General features: G+C 39.2%; 1 protein-coding gene across 6 annotated transcripts in view; it reads left to right on the plus strand.

The window, feature by feature from the left end:
• Window positions 1-25,139, plus strand: part of CCSER1 (coiled-coil serine rich protein 1) — a 1,062,049-nt gene that overhangs the window by 848,106 nt on the left and 188,804 nt on the right. The window contains exon 10 of one of the 6 annotated variants that reach the window (XM_073340695.1): window positions 12,100-12,145. The exons of the other annotated variants lie outside the window; for them this stretch is intronic. Coding sequence (XP_073196796.1) covers window positions 12,100-12,145 — 46 coding nt within the window. The remainder of the gene's footprint in view (window positions 1-12,099; window positions 12,146-25,139) is intronic. 6 annotated transcript variants of the gene reach the window in all.

The following is a 25,139-nucleotide window of genomic DNA, read 5'->3' on the forward strand; positions in this document are numbered from 1 at the left end:
CTTTCTTCAGAAGAAAGATGTCCATCAAATCTGGAAGATCACTCCATAGGGCTAAATTGTATCGGATACACATGCAAGCATTCAGAGCCAAGCAGATGTAGACATGATGCATAATCACTTCAGAAAGGGCAAAATATCCAAGTTACCGTGAAGCAATATATTGTTACTCCAATAGATATTTGGGTCAGCCACAGTCTGATAGTAAGTGTGATGAAATCTGCATAGCCTGTTCTGTCTGCCCCTCTTGCAAAACTCCCAGTGATTTCTATAGGACCAGGATTTCACCCAGGTAATCTGTACATTTCCCCTAACATAGTCTCTGCCTTAGATATTTTTGTATTTGACACCCTGAAATAATTGTGGTATAAATATTTGCAATATTTTAATTCACAATACATAGTGCTAACTATAATATATAAGGTATAATACTTCAACAGGAATTGACTCTGGAGTTGTCTTTGTGAAAATATAAGCTATTCTGATACACCATGTAATACAACACAACTTTATTTTGTATGGTATTTTTCATACATAGAAGTAGTAGCAAAAGTGCCTTACAGAGTTACATAATATGGTTGTATAGCTAAATAATAAATAGCACAGAAAGGAGAAATTAAGAGGTACAGATGAGTGAGAAAATATGTTTTAGATGTGATTCTTATGAAATGGAGTGAAAAAGTGAAGAAATACAGGGAGACGAGAGCAGATGGTAGGAACTGAAGAGGAAAAGGTTCTTCTACCAGGAGTGACAAGATTGTGTAAAGGGACAGGAAGCAGGCTAGAGTTAGATATGTGAAACTAGTAGAATGGGGGTGTAGAGAATGACCAGGGGCCTAATTCTGGTTTCTCTTCCCTACATAGCTGCCAATCAGAGGTAAATCTAGTGATATGAATGGAGTTACATTGGAGTTAAGCTGCTGTAGATGCGGGGAATCAGACCCTATGTGCGCTGAGAGATCTGTTGGATCAAATTCATGAAGGGCTTTAAAATTAGGGGTATTTTTAAATGGATCCTGAAATCAAGCTGTTGAAGGAATTTGGGGACAGGGAATGATGTGTAAATTCTATTTTCTTGAGTTAAGTTACTTACAGTACCTCTGCACTGCAATAGAAGCCCCACAGGACCAAGTCTTAGAGCCCAGGTCAGCTGACTTGGGCTGTAGGGCTATAAAATTGCAGAGTAGACATTCAGGCTTGAGCTCGGGCACTGAGACCCTATGAGGTGGGAGGGGCCATGCTGCAGGTCTTTTATTACAGTATAGATGTATTTTCTGAGGCCTTGTCTATACTGGTGTGGCGTGTAGTGTATTGGCATTACACAAGTAGCTACATGCTGCAGTGAAGAGCAAGCTGTGTCCACACTGCGGTATGTAGCTACACAAGGCAGTGAATGCTCTGACTGGGGGAGGTAGAAGGTTGCTGGAGCCTTTCCGTGCCACATCCCTCTGCCAGAGCCTTTTCCTGCTTCTGCTGGACTCTTTCACTGTGGTGGGAAAAGACTCTGGCAGTGGGGATGCTACATTGCTAAAGGTACCAGTATAGCTGGGGAGTCACCGCTTGGGTGTGTAGAGAGCCATGTAGGGTATACACCCTGAGGTTCAGGCATGTCTTTATTCTACTCACCTAAGCAGTGCCTCATTGTCTATGGTGCTGTTCATACTCATGCTGGGGGGGGGGGGGCATGCAATGTGTGTCCTCTATACACTGCCATGAGGAGTATGCAATTTCGACATACGTGAGGGGTCATAAAGCATCTGGGGCTGTATCGCACAGTGATTCTGACGTTAATACATCATCACGTCACCAGTGTAAATGAGCAGAGTGCAACTTCTGATTTAGTATTTTGCATTTCATATTTCCATTCTATTTTCAAATGGTTGTTGAGGTAGAAAGACAGTATTTCAGCAGATGCTGAACCATACAGAACATCAAGACCTACTAGCAAGCACATTTTCCCCCCAAGGAGCTTAAACAGATTGTTGTTGTTGCTAGTGAGGTAAGACCAAAGAAATATCCAGTTCCCAAATAAGGGTCATTTAATCAGTAAAGTTTCAGAGGGATTAAGCTTAAAGAGCTGTGGTTTCTGCTGTTATCCCACATGGGCCTTTAAGGGCCTGATCCATAGCCCAGTGAACTCAATGGAAAATAGTAATGATAGTTTGGGCATCATGAGGTTGCCAATTCAAAGTGTACTGTCAAAATATATTTTTAGAATCTTTCACTTAACTGTGACAGCAGATTGCTGAGGATTGCATGCAAATCTTTCTTCTTTCAGAGCTGAAAATGCGCCAAGAGACTGCTAGTAAAATATTTACTGCTAACTTTAAGATGGAAATATGTCTTCCTTATTGAGCTATAATTTTACTTCGAAAGATATTTGTAGGAGGAACAGATTTCTTTGAATATATCTACAGCCTCTGTTGCTGTTCTCTAGAGGCTATTTTCTTTTAATAATTTTACTCAACTGAATCAGTTTTCACACCAAACAACAACAAAAAAAAGAGTAAAGAAATATGTGCCATTTCCTTTCTATCATCTGTTGTTGCACATAACTTTAAATATTTGGGAGTTGTATGCAGGCTACATATTGGTAATTCCGCCCACTATAGGATCAAAATATTTTTCTTGTTTCCCTGTTTAAGGCAAAACACACAGTATTCTCTCAAACCTCAGGGAGGAAAAGAACCTAAGTGATGAGCAGCTTGTGTAAAAGAGATCATAAAGGTATAATTTGGGCTGGTTTTGAACATAGCTAATGTTAGAAAAGAGACTTAGATGTGAACAATTGCTTACTAAATCTAATAGTTTTAGCACTCTCAAATCCCATCTCTTGGAAAGAAATAGAAACAGAGAGAGAAGAAAGAACAATTTTTGAGTGGGAAAATAAGGCACTTAGGCAGCTTGGAAAACGATGGAATTGAATGGTTAAGTCACTGGACTAAGTTTCAGGAGATGTGGGTTGGGTTCCTGGCTGTGTCACAGCTTTCCAGGAAGATCTTCAGCGACTGAATTGATCTTTCTGTCTCAGATCCCAATTTTATGCTTGCATGTTGTATCCTTTTCTTCCCACTCTTTGTGTTTCTTGTCTATTTAGCTTTTAAGCTCTTCAGTTTAGGGACTCTTTCTTCCTTTGTGTACATATAGCAGATAGAACCTTGATATTGATTTGGGCCTGTAGCGGGTGGTCAGCCCACTCCGGCCCTGAAAGGGTTAAAACAGCCCTGGGGAGCCAATTGAAAGCAGCCCTTGAGAGAGGTTGGGGCTGGAAAAAGGAGTGAAAGCTGCTGAGGGAGGGGCTGACTACAGGTATGGCCAGCTCAATCAGGGTCCAGCTGGCCCTTATAAAAGGGCTGTGAACCTGGCTCTCAGGAGGAGTCTCACTCTAGCTCTGGAGTGGGAAGGGCTGGCTGCCTGAGAGTGAGGTACTGTAAGTGGAGCAGTGCTGGGGAAGGGCAAAGGGAGCTGGGAAGCTCCAGCCTTGTAAACCCCCAGGCTGCAGGCCTTGGTAAAAGCCCAGAAAGGAACTGGGGCTGTAGAGGGGCAGCCTGGGAATAAGCAGAGGCAGCTGATCCTAACCCCTTGACAATGATGAGTGGCCATTGCACTGCAGTCTGCCCCAGTGAGCGGGGTAGCAGTAGCCACTGAGGCAAGGTGGGTTTGAAGGGTTGGGGGATTCCCCAGGGAGGGGAGACCCAGAGTGTGGGGGTATGACTGGGGCAGAACCCCAGAGAAAGGGCACCGGGCTCTGGGAGGGACATGGATGCCAGCGGCAGGCAAGACACCGGCCTGCAGAGGGTGCTCTGAAGGCTGGAAAGCACTAATTCCCGAGACGACCAGCAGGAGGCACCGCACCGGTGAGTCTCGCATCGCTCCAGGGCCTCGAAGTGCTCCTGAAATACAAATAATAAAAATAGCAATTTCTATGCCTAGAGCCCAATCTTGAGAGTTGCTGAGCACTCTTTACTTCAATAGGACCTCACAGAAGGACCTAAAAATGCACAAGTTTGTACCCTTTATTAGTAACTTCGTCATGAGAATAAGAAAGTTGGCTCATAATAATTAGATGCAATGACTTACAACAGTGCATACAAAGAATCTGATTTCCTAACTCCACTGAAATAAAAATATTTTCACTACAAGATTAAAATATTTTCTTTGAAAATTATAGCTGCCATTCAAATTATTGTTGTTTTTTAAAAAATGTCCCCTGTTGTGATGATGTTTAAACGAGGATCTCCACAGTATGTTGCTTGTGTACTGCTGTGACATTTAATTTTGATCCAGAAAAAAGGGACTGACGAGAACACAGGTCCGCTGTTAAAACTCTGAGTTTTAACATTCCAATCTGTGCATGAACCGTAAACATCTCATCAACCCATAGGCTGTGAACAATTTTGTCTCTGCAAAAATAGTACTTTACTTTCATATTAAAATAAAACAAAATGAAAATAAGTGAAACAGTGGGTGGATGCTCCATATTAGTAAGTGTTTCACTTTGGATTGCATGATTTTACCTGATGCTTGTTGGCAAAAAGCCTGATTCTTTGAACTACAACTCATAGCTGGATTAACTGCAGCGGAAACTACAGGTAGCCAGCTGGGTGCTTATATCCAGCTAGCCAAAATGCTCCTAACTATTAATGATCTATTCTCTGGATTGCCACTGATGCTTTTCAAAATAATTGTAGGTAGCATATCCAATTCCCCGCCCCCTGTTTTAAGATTGATTCTCTCAAATTCCCCCTTACCTGATTGCCATCAATGTTGAGCAATGTATCATTATAATAATTATTATATTATAGTAACTCTTGAAACATACTATGTACTGTGCAAACAAATAGGAAGACTTAGTCCCTGTTGTGAAGAGCTTTTCATAATAAATAGACAAACAGATGAAGGTTGGCGGTAAAGGGCTGCAGCAAGCCATGTGGTTGAGGTGAAACTTGGCATGTCTGGTAGGTCCGTATGTTTGCTTGTTCATATATTATTTAAATTCAAGCAAACAATCTCCAATTGCCCCTCTTCCTAGCCACTGTTAATTGAGTAATTTCTTGTAGGCATAGTGGTAGAAATAGGTTTAACAGAGGGATTTGGATAAGAAAGTAATACAGGCCAAATCAAGTGAATGTTCTGTGGATAAGGAACAGTGTGCAAGAAAGCAGGGAGATAGCTGTGTGAGTAGCAGACAAATAGCGTCTGTGGCTGGTGTTGGTAGAGCGGAGGGGTAATACAAAGAAAGATAAGAGCAGAAAACGATGGTGGATGGAAACATGAAGTGTCTCAGAGGCTAGAATAAGAAGTTTGAACTTTAACATAATAGAACAACGTATCCTGTCCATGCAGGGGAATGGGTTCAGGGATCCAACAAGCCTTTACCATTTCCAGGTATTGAAATTCTATATATTAATAACAGGTTTCAGAGGAACAGCCGTGTTAGTCTGTATTCGCAAAAAGAAAAGGAGTACTTGTGGCACCTTAGAGACTAACCAATTTATTTGAGCATGAGCTTTCGTGAGCTACAGCTCACTTCATCAGATGTTTACCGTGGAAACTGCAGCAGACTTTATATACACACAGAAATCATGAAACAATACCTCCTCCCACCCCACTGTCCTGCTGGTAATAGCTTATCTAAGATTTCTGTGTGTATATAAAGTCTGCTGCAGTTTCCACGGTAAACATCTGATGAAGTGAGCTGTAGCTCACGAAAGCTCATGCTCAAATAAATTGGTTAGTCTCTAAGGTGCCACAAGTACTCCTTTTCTTTTTATATATTAATAGATGTTTTGCCATCATGTATTGACAAAATTATTTTCTACAACTCAGTAGTTCATAACACAGATAGAAAAGATATTGGAATTCACCATTGTTATCCCTTCAGCAGAATCTGTCAAATGACAGGCTTAGCAGTTACCAAAATTTCCACGAGGTTACATGAGTTCAGCATGAGAATATTTCACATGTGGCAATAGCTGCAACTTAAATACTCTCTATCAGTTTTGAGATTATGCCTTTTTATCTTAAATAAAGAACTACTGGGTTGTGCTGTACAGAGGTATCTTTCCCATTTCCGCCATGAGAAAGAGAGATTTTTTTCTGGGTCCACCTTTTAAATACCTCCTTCCACATCCTGTGCCTACCAAAACCAAAATCCGCTATCTTTTATCTTTTAGAACCCTCCTGTTAATTGCGTAATAGGTGGGTTTGTACCCTCAGAAATGAGGATACTTATTGTATTTAAAAAAAAAAAAGTGATGGGATACGCAGTGAGATTTCTTCAGATACTGACTTGCCCGTTGTCATCTTTACGAATGTTCCTCATAGAAAGTGACACAAAAGGGACAGCGTTATTTGCGCAGTGCTGCTGCTGCTGCCTAGAGGGCCTTCAATTCAACTGACTTGATTTGACAAGTTTGTACATTGCAGAGCTTGGCCCTGAAGGTGACCCCTTGGGACATAAATCACCATATATAATAGAGCTCATAACAGATGCAATAATAACATCGGGATTGGGAGGGATGGAGGAAACATATCCGACTGCTGAAGTATTTTTACTGAAAGACTCCAAACAGCAATCTAATACACATCTAGATTTTTTTGCCTTTATTTAGTAGTTTGCATCCTTCTTTTCATTCAGGCTCCCTTGCTGTTGCTATCCCAGAAGAGCCGCAGTCATAAATGGTTAGGTTGGACTGTGTTTGAAATTATTACTCTAAAAAATGGCAGAAACTGATTTTGGTAATACATGAAAATAAAATAATAGTGGCAATCTAAAGTCAAATTGCCTTGGTGATTTCACTGGAGCTGTTAGCGGATAGTGACTGTGACTTCTGAAGAAAATCATGTCATATTTTCACTTTGCAAATATTAAAAAATTGAAAGTGTTTTCAAGAAGAACTGAGGGATTCTGATTGTATTTTTAAAAGTTACAGTGAAAAGAAATTAGAAATGGCTGGCTGAATGAATAGGAACAGAGCAACAATATACCTGCTTGTTTGGTGCATAAAATCCACATTCACTCTGGACATATCTTAGGTAATCAAGCATTCCTTCATAAGTAGTGACTGGTGCTACAAGTGTAGGATGAGTTTCAGGTGTCAGAGTGAAAAGAGTCTTGCAACAGAGGGGGAACCCTATTGGATGGAGGTACTTTTTTATTCCATAGAGAATTTGTCAATGGACGTTGCAGTAGATTCTGCCCTCATTCATGCCAGTGCAGATCCAGAATAACTCTATGGAAGTCAATGGACTTACTCCAGATTTACCCTAGAATCAGGGTCAGAATCAGGACTATGGTCTTCCATGTAATCCAAGTTTTCACTGATTCTGGAGTGAAATTAGTTTATAAAAGACTGCTCCATTTAATTGCTCCTAAACTGAAACAATTGACAACATTCCTGAAGCAAGTAGGGTAAAAAGCTGGTGCCCCACTTCTAAACCTAGTATGAAGCCTGCCACTGTGTTCTCATATTGTTACTCCAGCAGTCTTTAGCTGGGTACTGGTGCTCACAGATAATGAGAGTACTGATTTCAGCCTCTAGAATTATAATAGATTATAATTAAAGTTACCAGTACAGAAACCAGTGTGTACAGTGAGCCTGAGATTATGAATTCACTTTCCTCTCCTATATTTTAACTTCATAAAGGTTTAAATCTTTGGTTTCTGCTTTTGAAAACAAGCTAGAGGGTGCAATGATTTCCATTTTTTTAACAGAAAAAAACAGCAAGAAAAAATGAATACATTGCAAAATAGTATGAGCACAAGTGTAAGTGGTTATATCTCTATGTAACAGAGATAGAGAAATGGCCTCAAAAGACGCAGAGCACCCATAGCTCTCTTGATGTCAGAGAGAGCTGCAATTGCTGAGCATATCTGAAAACTATGCCATTAAAATATGAGCGACTTCTCTCACAGAAGAGAAATTTGCTTCAAGTCTCCAAAAATATATTTTAAACAATTATGGGTTTAATCATAGCACTTGAAATGTGTAAAGACTCCTTCAGTCGTGTAACATCTGTTGGCAAAAAATCAGGTTGCTTTAATGAACTTCAGTTTACTGCAGCCACATTTTTCCAATGGCTTTTTGGCCCTTTTACAGGCAGATACACCTGAAACAAATGCCATCTTCCTCCCTTCTCCCATTCCTCCTCCCTCCCCGTAAAAGTCAGTCTGGTTATGTTTGTAGCACTGCACCTCATCTGCAGTACTTGTAGCACTTTCTCCACAGCTCCTCAGTTTCCCAGCTCACGACAGCTACTCTTTTAAAAAGAGATTTTTTTAAATGTGTGCGGAAAGATGTTTTAGCTAGGTGCACATAAACTCCCATCAGCCCTTTCCCTTTATTAGCATAGTGGAAGATCCAAATACTTGCTATCTCATCACCTCTAACAGTTTCTCTTTTTTGGGGGCTCCTATTTTTCATAAAAATGTATCAGCATCTCTTCCCAAATCACAGGCTTAAAATATTGGACATTTCCCATTAGCTGCCAAGAGTAAAGGACTTCATAAACCAGCCACTGGAGGGTGATAACATCACAAATATCGTAGCAGACTGAGTCCCATCCTGTAGAGGTCGGTAGTATAAGTATGCCAAGCCAGTACCTGACAGGTCGGCTCGATAGAGTTCTTAGCTTGCAAACTCTATGTAACATTCCCTTTGAGATGCATCTTCATGAGGTACCAGCAGCATGTTGTGGGAATACCCTAATATAGACAGAAAACAAGTTAAATCTATTTAAAATGTGTGATCACCTCATGGTACGTTCAGAAGTGTCCTACTCTGAGCCCTTGAATAATGAGCAGGAAGACAAATATATCACAGATCCAAACCTTTTATTATATAGCACACAATAGTCTGAGAGACACAATTCTCTTGGTGTTCCCTCTTAACTAAATCCATGCAGCAGAAAGATGGAGAAAATGTAGTCTTACAGTAATATAAGAAGATTGTGTTGACTTCATGAATCATTAATTTAGAAACAGGAAGGCCAACACTCATCTGCAATATTTATGTACTTTTAGATCATTAACACTAATATATTATACTTCTATAGCACCCGATAGCCCCAAGGATCACAGGACACTTCACAAACTTGGTCACTTCAGCCACCATTTAAATCCAGCTCCTTTTTGGATGGGATGCACTAGCTGTTGGTCAGCAGGCAGCAGCTCTGTGCCACAGTTTAAGATAGTTTTCAAGAGTCTTCTATCTAATTGAAACTGTAGGGGAAAATTAGGTAGGAAGGAATGTAAATACCCTATTTAGAATCTGGATAGAACATCAGAGTTAATATCCATACTCTTGCCAAAACTGCTACACGGTTTATAATTATAAGCAGTCAGGGCCTCAGTTTTAAGTTTCACTTTAAAGATGGCTGGCTACATTCACAAAAGGACTTAGGCAGTGCCACACTTCGTGTCAAAACATCTAAACTTTAGTCACTTAAAAAATCACTGGGATTCACAAAGTCTTTGTTAAGGGTTGAGGATTCCTCCACAATAAGTGGAGGGAGGTAGGTGCCTAAAGAATGGGATTCACACAAGCCAGCAGGAAGATGTATGAGGCAAAGGTAACTTTTTGTTTCTTTTTGTTCTCATGGTGGCCCACAACAGGAAGAACAGAGATGCCAGGATGTTTCCCATTGTCTTCAAAGAGTGCTTGCCATTGGAAAATTTTCTAGTTTTGACTTAAATAAATAGATGTTACCTTAGTATTTTCAGTATTCCCAAAACCTAATAGAAGAAATTTGTGGAATACTGAAAATATTGAGGTAAAGTTATTTAGTTGTGCAAGGAAATTGGTAAGTTTCTAAGGTTCGCCATGATTATGGAATTTAGTAGAACAGAATGGCCCCATTGATGTTTTCCCTTCTTCTTCTTCTTCTGGTCACTTTGCATAGCTCATGTAGTACAAGGTAGGGGTAACTAAACCTTACCTGGCCAGCTGACAATTCTCCCAGTGTAGGCAAGTTCTGAGCTGGTGTAAAGTGAGACAATCAGTTTCAAAGACAACTGCTTCCCTCATCCTAGCACAAACTGATATGGAAAGAATGTTGGGGTGGGGTAGAATGGAGTGTTCCTTAGCTATGCCAATTGGTAACCGGCGCATGGTCCCATTGAAAACATTGCCAGTTGGCATAAGTAAGAATAAGCCCTATCCTGTTGTGACTTATACAATGGGCCAGAGCTGGCATGAGCTGAGCATGAGCATAACGTGGTGTATCTAGTTCCTGGAAGTCCCATCCCCTACTTCCTTCGCTGATTATAATTTAAGATCGGATACAATCTAAGCAATATTTGTTGACGGACTGATCCAACCTGTAAAGCTCAAGGGTGAAATCCTTGTCCCAGTGAAGTCAATGGAAGTTTTGCCAGTTATTTAAATGGGACCAGGATTTCATTCACAATCTGGATCCCACTTTTCCTCAAAGATTACAGATGTCAGTTGTTAAGGACAGCGAATTAAACCGAACTTAAATTTTGGATGAATGCTCTTGGGACCCAGTTTTCAAACTTGGTTGCCTAAACATAGGTACTTAGATTGAGATTTAATTTAACTACGGATAGTTTGGTTAAATCCTCTGGTCTGCTTTAAAAATGAACCTTAAATTCATTGGAGCCTAAAATGGGTATGTAGCTGCCTAAATATGAATGTAGGTACTTAACTTTCAAACTATATAAGAAATTTTACTGGGATAATGCTGGATTTATTCAGTGGCAAATCAGGTCCTTATCACAATTACAAGAGGCAAAAGGTAACTTTCTGTCTCTCTTGTTTTCGAGGTGGCACGCAACAGGAAGATTATAGAGATGCCAGGATGTTTCCCATTGTCTTCAAAGAGTGCTTGCCATTAGAAAACTTTCTAGTTTTGAATTAAATATATACGTTACCTTAGTATTTTCAGTATTTCCAAAACCTCAGTGCCAACTGACAAGCTTCAGGCACGCTGGGCCAAATGACTTGAAAAGAATTACACTTGGTATATTGGGACCATGGTTTGCAAGCAGTAGCCTTGGCTGTGCAGCCATGTAGCCAAAGTAACAAATAAGTATGCAGTGTTGTTGTAGCTGTGTTGGGCCCAGGTCTTCTTCAGGTCTGGGAAAACAAATAATATTTGTGACAGTGAAAGAATTAGTTATCTGGACAGGAGGGATGTTAGGAAGGTACCTATATAATTCATACAACATGTGCTCTCCACTCTGCAGCCTGAAACAAATTTCAACAGCTACGTGAATCTCAGGTAAAGCAGTTGGCCAAACTTTAACACTACTATATATCTATATCTATATAGTACATATTGATCTGGTAGGAATCTATATTTACCTTATCTTCTTTCTCTGCAAGCCATTGCTATTATCTTACACATTTTGTGGCAAATGTCACCACGAAGATGACACACTTGGCATTTGATTCGTAGCTTCTTTCTCTAAACGGAACAATGAATAGGCTGTGATTCAGAGCTGCAGCGCAATTACCAGCATAATACATGCAGGATATAGCTCTCTGTCTATTGAAAGAATTATGGTATCTATTGATTAAGGATTTAAAAAAGCAACTTCCTATCAGCTAGTGGTTCAGCTTTCATCAGACTGATTCACGAAATACTTGTCAAATAGTTATGGAGGGAAAGTGACAAGGGAGTGACAGGAAACAAAGTGTACTGCAATGACTCTGGTATTGATTGAAGATATACTGTGCTTTCAAACAGTGACTGAATAAGTTAAGAAACTGATGTAACAGAACCTATTTTTTTAAGGAGACCACATTAATATATACTTTGTGTTCTACTTTTCATCAAAGTTAATTTGACAAGTTTGAATGTTACTGTCTTACACTCTAATTTTTTTCTGTTTTTGGCTCATTGTGTCTGTTGATGGGTGGATTACTCATAGAACCTTCTCTATTATAATTTATGTTTCTCCGAAAATAGGAACAGCAATTCTTCAGTAATAAGAAGCTACTTTATCTAACGAGTCTCTTTTTATTTTGTTTCACTTGCCTTCATTTTCTTCGTCTTGTCATTTTTTTTTTCATTTGCTACTGTTAATCCTGACATGCCTTGCTCCAAAAAAAAAAAAAAAATGTGTTTTATTTACAGGGCACAGCTTATGGAAGTGCTCCTGTACCTTCTCGCAGGCAATTATGTGAGTCTCTTAAATTCCGCTCTGTGTTGTAAAGATGAATGTGTTCATGTGCTGTAGCATGGCATGCCAATATAGACTAAACGCCCTAAGGTCAATATGCAATCACCAGTGTTGTATATTGCCTGTAACGTGTTTGTAGCTAATGGTACCTATAGCCCCTTTTTTCCTTACTTGTTTGTCTTGTGTCCAGCACATTGTAATTAGAGCTGCACTGTTCACTGTAGAGTTGCAAGAAGGGCAGGAAATCCCATAATGACTCAAAGTCTGGAGGGAGTAAAGACAGTAACCTCAGCTCAGCTCTTGAACATATCATTGAATACAAACATCAGAGGTTGTGGATGACTTTTCTCTGATCTACATATTAATATATGTGTCCAGTTCTCCTCTGTCAGGCAAACCAAACCAAAACAGACATGATTATAAACAGACTAAGAAATGCAAAATCAAACAGCTTTGTGCCAGGTATATGATACTGTATGTTCCACGTTATTGTATATGGGCCATGCTTCTGAGCAATCTGGAGCACAAACCAGTCACCTGTGGGTTATGAAGGCGGGGTCCATGAGTGAGATCTCTGCCTCTATCACTTAAAATTTCCCATTAACATTGATAATATTCACCCTACCTTAAAAGCTTCCCTCAGTGCCCTACCAAAACAGGAGGAAGTAGCAAGCTAGCTGAGCTATATTTTAACACCTTTGCTAGTGCAGAAAGAGGGAGACTTGCATTCTAGTTCAAGATGATCTCTCTGACAACCTATCTACCTTAACATCATATTTCTGCAACTGAGATATATGTAAAATTAAGATATAAAGTCTCAAAAGAGACATCAGACTTTGAGATATGAACATTTTACGTTCCCTGAGTCCATCTCTGTCTCTCTTCTAACTTCCCGTATCTAAGTGTCCATCTCAAAGACATCAGTTTGTTCCACATGCATATAAACAGCAATGCATTGCATTATTACCATTATCATGCACTGCATCAGCACCGAATGCCAAATAGATTCATCCTAATATGACATTACAGGCTTATCCACTAAGTACAGTCCAAGTTGAACAATGCTTTCCTTCACTGTTGGCAGTACTAAACATGTTGCTTGCATAAATTCACCAAGGCTGAACTGTGAATCAATAGGAAAATAAAAAGCATTTGTCCTCGAATGTGGGTCTTGCAAAAATAAAAAAAAATGTAAACTGTATTTCACTTTCCTCTTTATTATGTAAGTATCTGAGATGTCTGAATTCTTCTGGATAGGACTACAGGAGAAAAAACCTCGATTCAGATAAAGTATTTTAATTGTGCGCATATTATGGTAATTAAAGGTACAGTGGAAGGAATTCACATTCCAGGTAAATTATTATCCATCTCTTGACAAATTATTGTAGCTCCTTCCTAAACTATTTTATTTTCCGAGATGTATATATTTATGAATCTGGAGAAATGAAAACTTCTGTCTGCTTTCTGTATGTAAGTTTGTCTTTGCTACTGGTTTATATGATATACTAAATTAGTCAAGACGATTGATGTGTGGTTACATGATTTTTTATTGATATTTAAATTTAGTTATCAGTAATAAGCAAAATGGAAGGTATCACTATCTACAGCTTCCTATTTTATAAATAATCTGGGCTTCTTTGGAACAGATAGGACTGATGCACTTAGGTGCACAGCGTGTGAAAGTAGGAAACACAATGCAGAGAATAGAAAGTGTTTCATTTGGCAGACTACACTACAGTGACTACATTTATGGACGTAAAGAAAGGAGTGGGACCGTGAGGCAGAGAGGAATGAAGAACAACAGAACTAATAGATAGATAGGAAATAATAATACATACTAAAAGATATCAGGCCTTGCAAGTAAAAATAAGTCTAACTGTGGTAAAAATCAGGTTACGATTATTTCTAGACAGCAATGTACTGTGCAAAAACCAAAACACACAGATTAGAGAGATGAGTGGCTAGAATTATATGTACAGAGAAGATCTCTGTTTTAACCATAACATCCTGGGATATGCATAATATCAGTAGAATATGATATTTTCACCAAATTATTTTCTCTTGCTACATATAGTCAGAGGTAAAGATATTTTGGAATATAAATATTGTGGCAAAGCTAAGACATTGACACTGTGACAATATACCATTCAAAGGCTAGAATTTGGTTTTGGTTCCATCCCTAAGTAAGCTCATGCACTAACCCAAGAATAGAATCTATTTACTTCCTCCCCTGCTCTCTCCTTACTGTGGAGGGTAATGATTTTCTACTGGTCAATATCAATGGTAAATTACAGCATAGAGTTGAGCTATTCAGGCCAGTGAGTAAGGGGGTTGGAGTCCAGGCTCCACCTGTTCCCCACACCTTAACACCCTACTCACCCATTGGCTCTACGGAGAGAGTAAGTGAGGAAGTACTCCCTTGCATGGGCATTGATTCCAAATCAGAATCTAGCCATTAGTGGCAATTGTTCTAATCGTACAAGGTAATGAGTACTCTCTGCTCTCACTGAAGAAAATAGGAGATGAGAACACTGCATCTCACAGCAAGTGCTCAGCACATCACAGGATTAATCCCACTGGGAAAATCTCATGTTCTCCTAAAGTTACTGAAAACTCATTGCTCCAGATTTATAATTTGGGAAACGCCACTGACTTCCACAGAAATAGACGAAGGATTAATTTGATTCTCTGAATTCCTACTCACAAGGTTTCCAGTATGTCATGTTGTCAGCAATGTTTGGTTCATGTCCCCATAGAGTGGGCAAGGGTGCATGACCCTTCAACCCCAATGGGTATATGAAGAATCACTGGGAAATCATACGGATTTCCAGGCATCTGAACAACTCAAGGGCACAAAGTGGGAGGGCCTTTGTACTAATTCGGCGATCTCAGATTTCCCCTAGTAGCATTGTGCCCTCAGAGGCAACTGATGAAAAGCAGCAACTTAATGGGTAATAGAAAATAAGAGAAAATTTTGAAAGCTTGTTAAAATAACAAGCTTCTACAAATGGGACAGTTTAACTACCTGGCTATAAACTAGGAACCACCACTTGCAAGGATAAGGATATAATTTGTGTATATAATTTGAGGCTTGCTTCTTTCACAACATGTAGAAGCACAAGTTAAAAAGGATCAGTGTGTGACTTTTGTTCTGTTGTTTGTGCAAGACTTCAGTAGAGGCAGAAGTCGGGAAACATGCGACCGATACTGAATATGTATCTGATTAAGTTTGTTTTTAGGATTCAGAAACAGAGGACAATGTTAGTGGAAACAGTCCAGGGTAAACAGAAGTAACAGCAAAAAGGCTCTAATGATAAATATTGGGAGTAGTTTGGTTCACCTGTTTATCAATGATTTAAAGAATGAAATAAGGAGATAATGATGTGCTGATAAAACAGTACTAAGATGGTGGGACTTATCCATCACAGCGTGATGAGAGTAAAGGTGATTCTAAAATGGGAACTCTGGGCTCTCGTCACAGCTCTGCCACAGACTTCCTTTGCAACTATGGACAAACCACGAAGTAAAATACTTAAAAGGGTCCACTTCTGTTGGATGTTTCCTTTTTTGAGTGCCCAGGCTGAGAAACTTTGAGCCTCCTTCTCAGAAACACTGAGGACCTGCTAGATTGGAGTGGTGGATTAACAAAATCAGAATTTAGGAGTTTCCAGTTGGACACCAAAAAAGAATGGAAATGTTTGAAGAGTTTGGTTTTAACCTCACTGCCTCAGATTTTCCTCCTCTGTTATTTTAAAAAAAACCAACAACAAAAGAGAGAGAGAGAATAATACTTCCAGGGGTGTTGGGAGGATAAACGACAGTACTCTTTGGGAGACACTGTGATACTATGGTGATGTAAATAACTTAACAAATATAAATAGAGTGCATCAGACAATCTCAGATGACCTGTATAAACTATGTTCATAGGTACATTCGTGGTTTTTTCACTTCAATGCATTAAAATACAAAGAAATCTATCTGTGAAAAGAAAACGATAAAAGCATCCTCCAGTCCATATTTACAGATATTAAATAGAAGAAAAAGCATAAGTACTTATGAAAGATACTAAATGTTGGTGTATTGGTATATTTTAATTTTGGAATATTTTATTTTTAAGTTACACTATTAATAACAGACTATTATTCTCCTTAAAGGATACTTTCCTTTATTAGATTATTTCATCATTTTATCATATTTAGATGGTGCCTTACTACTGTCTCTGCATTACAAAATATCTCATTCACAGTTCTTCTGAGATCATAGGGAAACTTATATTTCATAGGCCTAAAGCCTGTTCTGGACCTGTTCAGGAGACACTGTAACACAGATGAAGATAATTTCAGGGTACCATATAGACAAAATATTTTCAAGGGCAGTAATGGAAGCAACTAAAGGGGCACAGTTGTCAACTTTTATGATGGAAGGGACTTACCAGTAGGTAAACCTATTTGATTTCCTTATGTAATAAAAATCCTATGTTCTTGTACCCATAAAGGGTTAATGATTTGTCATGATTATTTTCATGGCTGGACGTATACTCATTACCCTCTCCCAAGATATTGCTATCTACTGAAATAAGAGGTCAATGTGTGGAATTCAGTGCTGTTTTGAGCGTATATGTGTGTAGCATACCTTTAACTACTTAAAATTTAACAAGTCCTGTGGCATTAGAAGTACCCAGAACAAAGTCACAAACTTCTGGTTTCTCTTCTTTTTCACTGACTGTCGCTGACTTACACATTTGGGATCTTATAACATGAGAAAACCAGGCACATTACCCCATGAACAGTGAATTCAAGAAATGTATTATGGTTATTGTTTCAGCCATTTCTAAAGTGACCACGGAATCTTTAGCGCACATACTATATAGATTAGTCTGCTATGAGGATTTCCACCTAACTGAGCATGGCACTCTTTTCCTACAGAGCCTTTTATTGAAATAGTGGATTCAGGGAACTTTGTTCCTCTATTACAACACCTATATGAATAAGTGAATCTTTCACCATCCCCTGAAGGTGGTAAGTATTGGGAGCAGCCTAATTTCAAGCAAAACTTTCACATCAATAGACCCTTTACTAAGGAAGTTTTACCGCCCAACTGCTTCAAGGTGAAGTTTGGCCTCTGAAGTGTCCAGTCTTTATGTAAGTACTGCTCTGAGTGCAGAGAGGCAGTTGCTAAGAAAATTTTTCATTTTGTGTGAAATTTTTCAGGGAGAATGTTTACTGTTTTTCAATGAGCCCTACTTAAAAGCAAAAATAGGTGCACTGAACTAGAATGTCTGGCAGTGGAAGTGGACATTAATCTAATAGGCCTTATTGAAACATGGTAGAATCTTGACAAAAATCAATGGAATACTGTAGTACTTGGCTATAAACTATACAGGAAGGACAGACTAAGTTAGAGAGCTGAGATTGTATATCTAAAGGATTCTATAGAAGCTAATGAGATACAATTATAAGTGGAGGGGACTACACAGTCCCAAGCTGTAAGAATACAAGATACCAATCCCAAGCTGTAAGAATACAGACAAATGTACTAACAGAACTAATAGTTGATCTCTGGATTAAGAAAATGATACCAACTGCACAAAGTTGAAGGAAATCAAAATGGCAGCAAAGTTTAAAAAAAAAAGTGGGGAATTTCTACTACCCACCTGCATATAAACTGGCAAATAGGACAATGGAACAAAGTTAAAGAAGCAGTTTTGCCACACTTTCAGTGATTGTACTGGAACAGCTAGATCTAGCACTCCAGAGGAAAGGTTACTCTTGCCTTAGCTTTAAGTAACATGTACAAGTTAAAGAATTAACAGGAGATGAGCCACTAAGTAATAGTGATCACAATATGATTAGTTTCAATGTTTTAGGGAGAGGAAAGGTACCAAAAACTAACGTAGCCAAACTCACCTTTACAAAGGGAACTTTCAATAAAATGAGTATCTAGTGTAAAAAAAAAAAAAGGCCCTGACATCAAAGTAAAGGAAGTAAAATTCTTATATATTGTAAGAAACCATAATAAAGCCTGAAAAGGTATGAATGTCTCTGGAAAAAAATAGTGAACCAGGAATGCAAATAGACTAATATGGCAAAATGGCAAAATTAAGCAGCTTTTTGAGCCACACTTAAATCCTTCAGCACTTTGAAATCTAATCCTCATGAAGCCAATAAAGAAGAGCATAAATCTCAGTAGTTAATATGGAGGGAAATTAAGAGGCCTGCGATAAATTTTGAAGAACAATTAGTTAAAGATATGAAACAAAGACGGGATTGTGAAAGAATTGATTGGTCTGCTGGATCACCAGGCACTAAAGAGAGAAATTAAGGAAAATAAGGACATTGCTGAGAAGCTAAGTGATTTCTTTGAATCAGTCTGCATCACAGAGGAAGTTGGAGAGATACCTACCCCAGTCTTGTTCTTTCCTTGTAATCAAGATGAGGTATTACCAGAGGCTGGGATAACAGAGAATAAGATGCTGGGCCAAACTGATGAATTAAAAAAGCAGCAAGTTATCAGGCCCAGATGGTATACATCCAAGAGTTCTGAAGAAGTTTAGGAACGAGCTGGCTGTTATTAAACTAGCTATTGTGGGCATGTTGTTCAAAATGATTAAAAAGAACACATTAAAATACCTGGAAGATCATGATATGATTCCTGTGTAGTACAGTTTCTGCAAAGGAAAATTATGGCTCACGATTTACTGACACATTCAAATAATTCTAATGAAAGTGATGGTATCTCATGAATTGTCAACCCTGAAACAAGGTCCCTTTACTGGCCCTAGTTCTGTCCATAGACTGGTGCTATTGACTCCAGAGAGACTTGGAAGTGCTCCTGGGCCTCATGAATTGTTCACCAAGGAAAGAATGAGTCTCCATACATTGCAGTTCGCTCACCTGTTAAGGGGCCCCATCCCCCACATTGGATCTGCCACCTTCTGGTAGTGTTCCTACAACACGCCCCGTTCTGTTGGCTCTGTCAGCACCGCCATTTCTGCAGGACTCCTCTTCCTCCGACTCAGAGATTTAGATGTTGCTCATGGTACGCTGCTTCTGTTCCAAAAGCTTGACTACCAGAGGGTTCTGATGGCATAGTGGCAATACTGTCCCTTACCTCTGCCCAGGAACCACGGGTGTCTGGCTCCTTGGACACAGTCGCAGAAGCAGCAGCGAGATCAACCAGGTTGGACATATAGAAGCTTGTGGCCCCAATATTCGCCATCAGAAACATCTCATTCAACGTGCATGGACTCCCCTCTTTCACTGCCACATGCTTCATCGAGTAGACCTTTGGAACCGGGGCTAGATGATGCGCTGATCAGCCCGGTCCCAAAGGTTTCCCTCATCATCCCTGATGTGGCTGTGTCGTCAAAGCCCTCTTCTCCCCCAGATGACTATCGTCCGTTTCAAGAGCTGATATGGAGGACACCTAATGCTGTTTGGATCCTATTGGAAGAGGTGCAGGACAGTCTGCACCAACTCTAGACATTTTGCACACATTGTTACCGACCAGGGTGGCCCTACTGATCAACAATGCCATTTTCCACCCGGCATGCACTGTGTGGCATACCCCGGCCACGTGAGCCCCCACCCCGCATTGGGCGTAAAATAGATGTTATGTCTCCCTCCAAGGGGTCTGAGTTGCTCTTTTCACATCCTCCACCCAATTTGCTGGTGTTTCAGTCTTCCACAGAGTGAGTTAAACAGCAGCATCCATGCTCTACCCCCGTTGACAAGGAGGGCAAGAGGTTAGACCTTATGGGTCAAAAAGTCTTCTTGGTCAGCCTCCAGTTCTGGGTTTCTAACTGCCTGGCACTGATGGCTAAATATGCCTTTGCAAACTATGGGCAGCTGGTGGATTTTTGTGGATAAACTACCTGAGTAGGATTGTCCCAATCCCAAGCAATTTTAGAGGAAGGCAAGTTGATCACTTGGCCCATACTTCAGGCTGCAGTGGATTGAGTGGACACATCCTTGCTCATATTGGCATCTGGAATTGTCATGAGGAGGGAATTCTGGTTACCGTGCTCAGGTTTCCCTAAGAAGTACAGAACACAATCGAGGACCTCCCTTTCAATGAATCACAACTCTTCAATCAGAAGATGGTTGATTCCTTGCACTCACTGAAAGACTCTAGAGCCACCTTGCAATCCTTAGGCATATATATGCCAGCACCAAATTGAAAATTTTACCCACTGCTGCTTATGAAGTGCTACAGAATTCCCCAAATCTACTGTTTATGACCCTCCACAGAAACACCCAAAGATCCACAGATCCCATCCACCTGTTCGGATGGTGCAGTCTTCTGCGCAACACACTCAATCTTCATGTAAGTGATATTTCTGAGTGCAACTAGAGAGCTGTCAACTACTTTGCGCCACAATGTTTTTGCCAGCCACCTCTTTTGGGGGCCATCTCAAACTCTCTTTGCCAGCATGGAGCACAATAACAATGGATAAATGGGTCCTGGATGTCATTTGACATGGCTATACCATTGAGTTTATGATGCTACCTCCCCCACCCTGATCCCATCCCAAGGGTCAGTCTCACAACAGTATTCTTACTCTAGAGGTGGACTCCCTCTTGCAGAGAGGAGCAGTGGAGCCAGTCCCTGCAGCCTTTCAGGGCACAAGGTTCTATTCCAACTGTTTTCTGATACTCAAGAAGAAGGGTAGATGGAGACTAATTTTGAATCTCTGGCCCCTCAACCGTTCCATTTGCAAGCCAAAATTCTGCATGGTCACACTTGTGGCCATCATTCCCTTGCTAGAAAAAGGCATGTGGTTCACTGCTTGAAAAGATTGAAAAGATTAGGATTGCTTTCTTTAGAGGTGAGGTAAATAAGAGAGCACAGGATAAAGTATAGAAAATAATTAATCGTATAGGGAGGGTAGAATGGTAGCTTTTGTTCTGTTTCACAACACAAGAACAAAGGGACATTTAATGAAAGAGGCAGCAAATTCAAAACATGTCAAAGGAAATACTTCTGTTCATACAACATATAATTAGATTCTGGAAGTCATAGCTATAGGATGTAATTGAGGCAAAAAAAATAGCAAGATTAAAAGAGGGGTTGTGCATTTATATGGATAACAAGAATATCCAGATTTTTGTTAGTGCTAAAATACAGTTTTTGCTATACAACCAGACTAGATGATCACGATGGTCCTTTCTGGCCTTAAAGTCTATGAGGCTATCTCTTCCTTTTGATAGGTTTCTTGCACTTTCCTCTGAAGCATCAGGTTCCTGGTCACTCTTGGAGACAAGTTACTGGACTATATTGTTATGGGTTGGGCTAAACATGATTATTGGTCATGTGTAGCTGCCACCTTCCATTCAGAATAAATGTAAAGAAGCAATTGTAATAAGGTGACTGAAACAATGGCAGTAGTATTCAAAATCACAGGCACATGGAAATGCTGACTAGAAGCTCTATCATATAACCCCCCAAGAGTTTTAAAGTAAGTGTGAGTGACAGTGACAGTGACCGAGAGTGAGCGAGAGAGAGAGAACAACCTGGAGGAAGGGAAACTTGGAGAGACTGGGGGACAGCCTGAACAGCCATAGTGTGACCCTACAAGAAGCTAGAGGCTTCTGGGTCAGGTGCTGGAAAAAGAGGTTTGTGGCTGTAAGCAAAGAAGCTACCACTGTTTTTTTTTATTCCTCCTGCATTCAGAGAAGCGGGACTTGGTATGTTTCTTGTAAATAAACAAGATTGTATCAAGGAAAATAACAGACTGCATCATCAATATCTACTCCCAGCTGGACCATCTTGATGGCCCCAAACTTTCACTAGCCCCTGGGGTAGAAAAGGAGTAACAATGGGAGATCCTAGATCTGATTCTACATGGTAATTCCTGTGTAAAATGGCTGTATTATTTATGCTACAATTTCCTTCAAGTACTTGGTTTCCTTTGCTTTATGAAATCATCACCTGAGCGCAATAGTTATTTGAAGCTGATGTTCTGAGAGTAGTGTCTAACGGTTGTGTGGTATGTCAATGACACCTTCACTCAGGCTGCCTACTTGTTTTAAAGTGTGGGTGGATGTGAAGATGGAGTGGGAAGAAAATTAACCTCATTCAAATGTAATTCCATTTAGATACTGCAAACATTAAACTCTTGAAAAAATAAGATGTGCCTTTAGAAATCATGCCCCGCCCCATTGCATAATTCATGATAATCAGAGAAAATGGCACAGTAGGCTTATGTTCTCTACCTTTAATGATACATCTTTCAAGATGAAAGGGGAAATAAAAAAGTCTTCTCTCTACCATATCAATCACTTCTTGACAGACTGGTCCCTTCTTAAACTTCTCTAGTGGCAATTTCCCAGAATAGTCTTTCTTCTCTGCTACAGTTTTTGTAGTTTGACTTACTGAAACTCATTTAAAGTTTTCAATTTGAAGCAAATTGCTTTGAACCTTTTTTAGTGCTTTACCTTACATTTTTTACATAGAGCTAAACTGCGCTGCAAATCAGGACATCTAGGGTCATATTTGGGAACTTGCACAATATAACCCAAATTGGACATAAATATTAGTTTGCATGTTTTTTGTTGTGGTATTTTAAGATTATTTTTCAAATATTTCTTAAAATCAATTGTTCCAGTGGAATACACAATAGAAACACCCTAGTTTTGTTAATCATTATATGCAAAGAGAATTCTAACTAGCTGTTGATTTTGTAGCACTCCCTCAAACTGAAAGTTTGTTTAAAAAAAATCATTGTCATACTTCATGAAAGTGATGCCTTGACTTTTATGCTGCTGAAATTAAACTGTTATAGCCAAAGCAAGTAAAGTGTTTGTTGTAATTCAAAGAGTGGGGGAAAGGAAGAAAGGCATTGAAGAGCAGTTTATTTTTATTGCAAATCTATTGAACAGACCTTCATCTATACCTTGAAGAATTGCTTTATTATGAGTCATGATTTATTTTATGTATGCATGTATGGCAGTATTTATTTAGTGTTTGCATATTCACCAAGGCAATCGTTCTTAGTGGGCAAGTGGAGCTTTCGAAACCCACTGCTGAATTTGGTTAGCGGGCACTCATCAACAATGTGAACGATTGTTTGTTCTGCACCGCAGCTAAAGGTTGGATTGTCTTATGTCAATATATAGGTAAATCTCCTTGGAAATATGGATATGTGTTGCAATTACCCTCCTTAAAGTTCGTTGTTGCTTCTATTAAAATACACAGATTTGAACAATATAAAATATTTTGAGGTTAAAAAAGAGACAAAACTAACTAGAGTGTATTAAAAATATGTAAGTATTATTCAAGCTTTTTTCTTGGTAAAATGGTACAATCTTCTAGAATCTATTGGTTTACCTTTTAGCTCCAAAAGTATTTTTGATCCTATTTCTAAAAGAGATGTTCAGCTGGCAATCATGTGCTGAAATTAAAGGTGAACTGAGAAGATTTTTTTTTTAAATGGAAAAGAAAACTGAGCACTAGTTAATTAACTATGTACATCTGTAGATTTAAAAATTGCAAATAAATATGTATTTAAAAGCTGAGCTGACGAGCTTTTACCTGTTAAGACTGCAGCTTACATTATCAGGGTTCAGACATAAAGACTGTGTAATTTTCTTGCAATAGTTAATGGCATCATTAGCTTTGGCTATTTATCAGAGTGAGGCATTCAAGCTGATAGTCTCCTGGCATAGTACATAGTGAGAGGAGTCTTGTCTGTTGAACGCTCTTTCAACTTCTTGGTCCAAAAGACACCAAAGCTCCAATCCTGCAAACATACATGTGAGTAGGTTTAGGCATTTAACTCAGCAGAACTACTTGTATGCTTAAATGTATACAAGATCAGGGTCTCCGTTTATTGACCTTTAGTGGAAACTGTACGGCATATCTGTTTTCATGCTTTTGAGAAAGGGTGAGCTGTACAGGAATTTAATTCTAATTGACTAAATAGATGTACTCTTTAAAAAAATAAAATGTATGGACCAGAGAGGCACATTTAGAAAACCAATTTAAATAAATGATCTAACGCTTACCATAATAATCTAACCCTCCTTTATGTGCTAACATTGTTATCAGATGTTGTGGAGGAAGCAACACTATCATCAAATCTGTAGGGCTTCGATCCTGTGTGTGGTTAACTTGGCTTCAATAGTTCCACTCCTGGGCCTGATCAAAGCCCATTGAATCAGTGACAGATTCTCCCACTGTCTTCAGTGGATTTTGGATCAGACCTTAAATAGGAGATTCATTTTCAGCTAGTTAGGCCCACTCCTACCAAAAGCTAAACTCCCATTAACTTCAATGAGAGCAGGATCATGCCCGGTTACTTTTAAAATGAGATTAAATATGTAGTCTGTTAAGGATTTGGGACTCTTAAACAACCTTATTCATTTATTACTGTTTTTAACAGCTTTTCATTTCACAGAAAGAACTCTGATTCCTCTGCTGGTGGCTCCTGTTCTCACGCCTGTTTCCATAGAAACAGGCATTAGTACAGTGAAAGTTTTAAAAGAGTAATTATTTTAAAACACTGGGAATGGGAGAATTCATTTTACCAAATTTAGAACCCACTCAAAAAATCACAGAGTTTAGATTTAGAACAGACGTAGAAACTTTTAATGTTCTGGGCTGCTGTGTGGATTTTATTTTTGTTTGCATTTTAATTCCCTGATTAGTCCTATAGGCAGGGTATGATTTACCTTCAAAGAAGAAATTTTATTGTGTGTACAGTGTTAGGAGAGAGAGCTTCCTAATAGGGTGTGTGATAGAGTGATAGTATGTTTACCTATAAGGTAATGTCTAGGAACTTAGAGGAAGTCAAGTTTCAAAAAACTGTTGATAAGGTATGTGGAAGAAGGACCAAAGTCTGAATGTTGGACTCTCTCGGTTCTCTCTTCCTACTTGAACACTGAACATGCAGCTCAGACTTGGATTTATTTAGAAACACATGCTGTTTTTCTTTATAAATTCCCCTTGAAAAACACTACTTTATATTAAAGGAAGAAATACTTAATGAGACCCA

Source organism: Lepidochelys kempii, chromosome 4, assembly GCF_965140265.1.
Source record: "Lepidochelys kempii isolate rLepKem1 chromosome 4, rLepKem1.hap2, whole genome shotgun sequence".
Taxonomy (NCBI): Eukaryota; Metazoa; Chordata; order Testudines; family Cheloniidae; genus Lepidochelys; species Lepidochelys kempii.